Here is a 6,778-nt window from a genome sequence, read left to right on the forward strand (position 1 = left end):
GCGACGGTCATCATTCATACCGTCGCTAACCAAAATCGTCGCGATTAGCGACAGAATTGTTTAGAAAAACCGTCGCAAAATTTTTTTTTTACAACGATTTTTCAATGATACGACAATGGTTTTTCACCGTCGTCTTTAGATGTCTACGACAACGATTTTTCACCGTTGTCGTAGAGCGCACCCTTTTAGCCACAGTGCCTTTAACAACGGTTTTACAAGACCTACGACAACAGTTTTTCATCGTCGTCTTTGATGTCTACGACAACGGTTTTTCACCGTTGTCTTTGAGCGCACCATTTAACAGTGGCTTTAACAACAGTTTTTTTGACCTACGACAATGGTTAAAAACCGTTGTCTTTCGCCTTTTTTCTTGTAGTGAGACCAAAGTGTTCAGTCATGTCTAAACTACTATGAGACATACTATTGGGAAGATGCCAATCAAAACAATGCACCAATTGTGCCACAATAAGTTGAACAACTGTTAGGCCTAACTGTAATCCGGGGCATCCTCGTCGGCCGGATCCGAACGGTATGAGCATAAAATCATGCCCCTGAAAATCTATGTTGTCCCCGTGAAATCTTTCTGGCATAAACTTTTCAGGGTCAGTCCAAACGTTAGGATCCCTCCCAATCGCCCATACATTCACCAAGATTCGTGATTGTTTTGGTATGTCGAATCCTTGGACAACACAATTTTCCATTGACTCGTGGATTAGAAATGGGCCGACAGGGTGTAGCCTGAATGTCTCCTTTACGACAGAATACAAGTATTTCAGCTGATCAAGATGTGATTCCTCTACTATTTGGTCCATACCCACAACTTCTTTTAGTTCTTTCTGAAGCTTCTTCATCACATGAGGATGTCTAATGACTTCCGAAAGTGTCCATTCTATTGTTGCGGCGGAAGTATCCATTCCAGCTAATAACATATCCTGTAAGAGAAAAAAGAAATGGAGAAAGTAGATTCTAAATTTTTCTAAACCAAAACGTTAGGTCTCAAACATATATATATGATATATAGTCTAGTTGAAAATATTATTATACAAGATAGAAAATGTAAATTTTGAAATTCACTTCTTAGCTAGACAACTCTTCACTTGATCAAATTCTTGTTTGGATAGCTATATATAAAGAATATCACAGAAAAACCAAGATCGAGATAATATTCACTACAAGAAAAAAGGCGAAAGACAACGGTTTTTAACCGTTGTTGTAGGTCAAAAAAACTTGTTGTTAAAGCCACTGTTGTTAAATGGTGCGCTCAAAGACAACGGTGAAAAACCATTGTCGTAGACATCAAAGACGACGGTGAAAAACTGTTGTCGTAGGTCTTGTAAAACCGTTGTTAAAGGCACTGTGGTTTAAAGTGTGCGCTCAAAGACAACGGTGAAAAACCGTTGTCGTAGACGTCTAAAGACGACGGTGAAAAAACGTTGTGCTACAAACCGTTGTGCTACAAACCGTTGCTAAATTTAGACGGTGTGCTACAAACCGTTGCTAAATTTAGCGACGAACAGGCGGGAGTTGTCGCTAAATTTAGCGACGGGTTTTTAAAAACCGTCGCTACATTTAAATATAGCGACGGTATTTCATAAAATCGTCGCTAAATATTAACCGATTTTTAAAAAAAATTAGAAACTACGACAACGTTTTTTCAAAAATCGTTGTCTTTAACCAAATAAAACACTAAAAAACGACAACGTTTTAAAAAACCGTTGTCGTAGTTAAAAAACCATCCGAAAGACAACGGTTTACACAACCCTTGACAGAATCTTATATAGACAACAGTTTTTGAAAAAAACGTTGTTGTAGCCCAAAAAAATCATCCAAAAGACAACGGTTTTTAAAAACCGTTGTAGTCTAAAAAAAACCGTTCATAGACAACGGTTGTTAAAACCGTTGTTGTAGCCCAAAAAAAAGCTTTTAGACAATAGTTTTTAAAAACCGTTGTTGTAACAAAAAAAAAACGCTCATAGACAACGGTTAGACACATCAAAGACAACGGTTTTTAAAAAGAGTTTTCGTAGACACATAAAAGATAACGGTTTTTTAAAAATAGTTGTCTATAAGCGGGGTTTTTTAGGCTACGACAACGGTTTTTGTTAAAACCGTTGTTAAAAGAAAAAAGACAACTGTTTTATTAAAAACCGTTGTCGTATGAGTGTTGTTGATTGAAGCTTTTCTTGTTGTGATTAATCTATGTATTAACAGATAGATAACAAGAGTCAACTCTTAAAAAAGGTTTTAACTAATGTTAGAAATTTGTTGATCAGTGATCACACACTTGATTCGAAGGGAAGAAAACAATTACCAAGAGCACGGCCTTGACATGGCGTCGATCGAATTCGAATCCGGCTTTTCCGGACTCAATAATCTCAATCATCGTATCAACAAAATCCCTTGCTTGCTTCAGGTCTTTCTTTTTCTCAACATGTTCATCAATAATCTTCTCAAAGAACTCGTCAAAAATCATGCTTAAAACCTTCAATCTTCGAGCAGAACCCTGAAGATCAAGAAACCTAAGATATGGAAAGTAGTCCCCGATATTAAAAGCCCCTGCCTCCTTCATTGTCATCTTCACCACAGCTCTGAACCCTTCTTCATTCAAATCTCTATCCTCGTATTTCTTCCCGAACACCAACGAACATATAATATTAGTGCTGAGATTTGTAATTCTTGCGCTCATATCAACAGCAGTGTCACCAGCCAATTTCAGCGACTCGACAAAAAGGTCAATCTCAGACTTCCTCGTGGGTTGAAACTGTTTGATTTTGAGATTGGTGAGCAGCTCCAACATACAGAGTTTACGCATGTTTCGCCAGTACGGGCCGTACTTTCCGAAGACTATGTTTTTCTGGCCATAGCTAAGGTAATCTGCAGCCTGGAGTCGCGGCCTGTCACAGAAAACATGGTCATATGTCTTGAGAAAGAGCTCGGTAGCCGCTGGAGAGGAGACAACTATGATCGGCACCGAGCCAAATTTCATATACATGATCGGGCCATATTGTTGAGCTAAATGGCGCAAGTTCTCGTGTGGTTTTCTGCCCAATAGATGGAAATGGCCTAGAATTGGAAGAGCTTTTGGTCCTGGAGGAAGGTTCTTCTTCCTTTGCAGGGTTAGCAGTTCTTGCAGAAGATAAAGACATGGGATTATTGATATGGTTATGATCCAAATCCAAGACATACCTTAGTAGATATGATCAGTTTAATTTGAAGTTTGATGAGCAAGATAGACAAGGGGGCATCAAATTCTGAAACTATTTATAATTCAGATGTGGTTATAATAATTCTATCAAGAGTAGACGGTTTCACGAATCTTTATTTGTGAGACCGGTCAACCCTACCGATATTCAAAATAAAAAGTAATATTCTTAGCATAAAAAGTAATATTTTTTCATGGATGACCCAAATAAGATATTCATCTCACAAAATACGACATGTGAGACTGTCTCACACAATTTTTTGTCTTCTATTAATCTCTAATATTCTTTAAGGTATTTAACAATTAAATAAATCAATCCATAGTTTTCTTTCTTTGATGGTTTCTTGACCATATAATATTATATTTTTCTTAATCTCTTTCAAATTTTTAAAAGAATAAATTACTTTGTTTGAAATCATTCAAATTTAAAAGATTAATTAGATTTGTTCCGAATAAATTCGAATCATAATATTAATTCGAATTCTTTGGCTTCAGTAATTAGTTATTCTGTTGTGTAAGTGATTTTGCATTTCGTCGGTCAACATCTACATTTTTGTCGCATTTACTATATATATAGAAAGTTGACTCTCTATATGTATAAAGTTGACTAAACATGCAAAAATGCAGATATTACCAATCCTCCATTATTACTATATATATATATATATATAAGAGTAGGTCTCTTGTGAGACGGTTTCACGAATCTTTATCTGTGAAACGGGTCAATCCTACCGATATTCACGATAAAAAGTAATACTCTTAGCATAAAAAGTAATATTTTTTCATGGATGACCCAAATAAGAGATCTGTCTCATAAAATACGACCCGTGAAACCGTGTCACATAAGTTTTTATCTATATATATAAAGTTGACTAAACATGGCAATCTATCTATTCCCATCTGTCTAGAGTTTTTTTATATCTCAATATATATATATATTGATAGTATATTAATTATTAATTAATTTAATTAAATTAAATTAATTAAAATTAAATTAATTATTAAATTAAATTAAATATAATATCTTAAAAGTGTGGCCAATTGTGTTTTTATTACCGAGTCCATGGGTGTTTTGCTTTTAGTATTGGGTTACAATTACTTTCGTTTTCATATCATATTATTTCTCAAATGCAAGGTGCCTTGATTGACTCTCCTTTGTTTTTTTGCCGTTTCTGTGAAGCCAAAGGGTTCCGGTTCGAGCCTTCATCATTTTGTTGTGATAATGCTAAAATTAGACTGGTTGAACCGGTTCCATCATTGAGATTGATAAAGAATTTGCTTCTTCCCGTCGTGGATTTTACACATTTCGAGTTTTGGGACAATCTGACAAATGTTTCATACTTTGCTTCCTCTTTATTTCCAACTATATTTTTGGGACAGTGATAATGAATTGTATAATACGATGAATGTAATGGATGGTACTTATCTTGAAGAAACAACTATGGTATTGCTAATTATGAACGTTTTGAAGAGAAACCCTTATGCAGAATTATATCTTGGTAGAATAAACTGGCTTCTCTTCTATTGATAAAGTAAGGCTACCACTAAAAAAAAGGGTGTTTAGCGACGATTTCAAATTCATTACTAAAGCTATTAGTCGATTACGTCTGGTTTTAAAAATAGTTTTTTTATTAAAGCAATGCTAGATTAACAGTTCTATTTAAAAAACCGTTGTTAAATTAGCAACGGTGTTCGTGAAACTGTTAGGATGTTGAATCTGCTTATACGAAAACGATTTTACTAACAAGTTTGTAATAAAAACAATTATTTATCAAACATTACTCATTTATGATTTTCAATTTTTCAATTTTATTTTCAGACACTATCAACTTAACTTTTTTTTACTCATAATCTAGAAATTTCATTGCTTCTTGAAAGATAAACTTTTTACAAACATTCCTTTAATCACTCACATAATTTGACTTTTTAAATTTCTTTTGTCTGTTTTTTACGCGAGTTATTGCTCAGCGGACAAATTTTGTTGTTCAACTTAAGAAAGGACACTCACACACTTTTTACACGCTGAATTGAGGAAAAATGTAGAGGGTAGAGCTGATAAAATTGTCAGAGGTAGGACCTCATGCGAGGAAGGGAACAGACTGACAATATTAACAGATCTCGATGTTTAGGTTCTTTAATTATTATATATATAAGTATCTACCAGATAAGACAAATCAAGATTGCCGCTTTACTATTCAGATTTGGGGCAGATGAATCGGCCCTTTTGTTATGTAAGATAAGATCTCACAAGGGATTTTCTATTTCATTGAATTTCTGAATTCAGCTGTATATGAAAAATTATGTTCCCGCTTGTTTTTTCTCTAATTTCCCATAAATATTCTTTACTCAAAAATAAAACAAATATATATATATATATATTTATTTATTTATTCTTCCTCCATATATTTTAACATAATAATTGTGTTTTCAACTAAACTTGCCAGTGTCCTAACAGGTGTCTCTAGGCTAGCATGAAACTAGATTTATTCTCTCTTTGAATCATCTCATCTTAGGGGTTGTGAGGTGCAAGTGATATATGGAAAAATAATTTAGTAAGTGGTGACCAAAACTATATAATATACAACAAAAACAATTGACAAATTATCCAGAACGGAAATTAAAAAATGTAGCAGGTCTAAATAGTGGTTATCATCCCCACCGCCGTATAAGGGTCAGAAATAGAACGGATATCAAAATGTGTATTTCTTACCAGTTGGTTTTATATCATTCAATACTCGAAGTACATCATATTTCAAACCTTCCAAACTTTTAAACCTAAACTTTAATGTACCGACGTATTTGCTACTATATATGTTTTAATAAAAGAATGCATTACTTTATAGTAGAAAACAGCTTACTATATAATGCTAAACTGTTTTCGAACTGATGGAATATTATTGGGCGGTAGAGATTCTTGAAAAACTGAAATTTTCTAGGTCTGGTGAGGTATCGTCTTAGCTGAAAAACTCCTTTTTCCCCCACTGAAAATGTAGCAAAGCTGACAAGTTTTGCATAGCGTGTTTGTATGGGATAAGAAGTCAAAGAAAAAAATATTATTCCTTTACAAATTAAAAATCATCCAATCTGGAGTTTTCAATATTTCAAATCATATGGGATCAAGAGGACGATTAAAACTCATCAATTAAAGCTACGCAACAGAAATTGGTGACATTTACTGAAATTAATGAACATTAATGTAGAAGGTAAATAAATAAAAAGTTAAAATGCAAAACAGGCTAATGGTGCTTGTGTTTTCAGATGAAGAACCAGAGGGGAAGAAGGTGAAAAGCAGTGGATTGGATTATACGTTACATAAAAAGATTCATTTTTTCTAGAGAATATGATCTTTTTTAGTTCTTCCAACATTTTCAAAGCCTAAAAAAGCCCGAGTAGAAAGATTTTTTAGCTAAATTTGCTTCTTGAAGATCGATAACAACACATTAGATCTAAATAACAGTTATTATTAGACATAAATTATAATTTTAAACATTTTGATAACTTTGAGCAAACCTGAACATCTGGTAACCCCAGAAAAAACCTGAGCATAAAGGATCTTGAAAAAAATGAGATTTGTGT

General features: G+C 33.9%; 1 protein-coding gene across 1 annotated transcript; it reads right to left on the reverse strand.

The window, feature by feature from the left end:
- Positions 1–341: 341 nt before the first annotated feature.
- Positions 342–3,247, reverse strand: LOC142542051 (cytochrome P450 71AU50-like). The gene is made up of 2 exons (XM_075648499.1): positions 2,312–3,247; positions 342–932 (listed from the first exon to the last, which is right to left on the reverse strand). The coding sequence occupies exons 1-2, from the start codon at positions 3,182–3,184 to the stop codon at positions 342–344; spliced, it is 1,464 nt and encodes a 487-aa protein (XP_075504614.1). The 5' UTR covers positions 3,185–3,247.
- Between the last annotated feature and the right edge of the window lie 3,531 nt (positions 3,248–6,778).

Source organism: Primulina tabacum, chromosome 4, assembly GCF_025594145.1.
Source record: "Primulina tabacum isolate GXHZ01 chromosome 4, ASM2559414v2, whole genome shotgun sequence".
Lineage (NCBI taxonomy): Eukaryota > Viridiplantae > Streptophyta > Magnoliopsida > Lamiales > Gesneriaceae > Primulina > Primulina tabacum.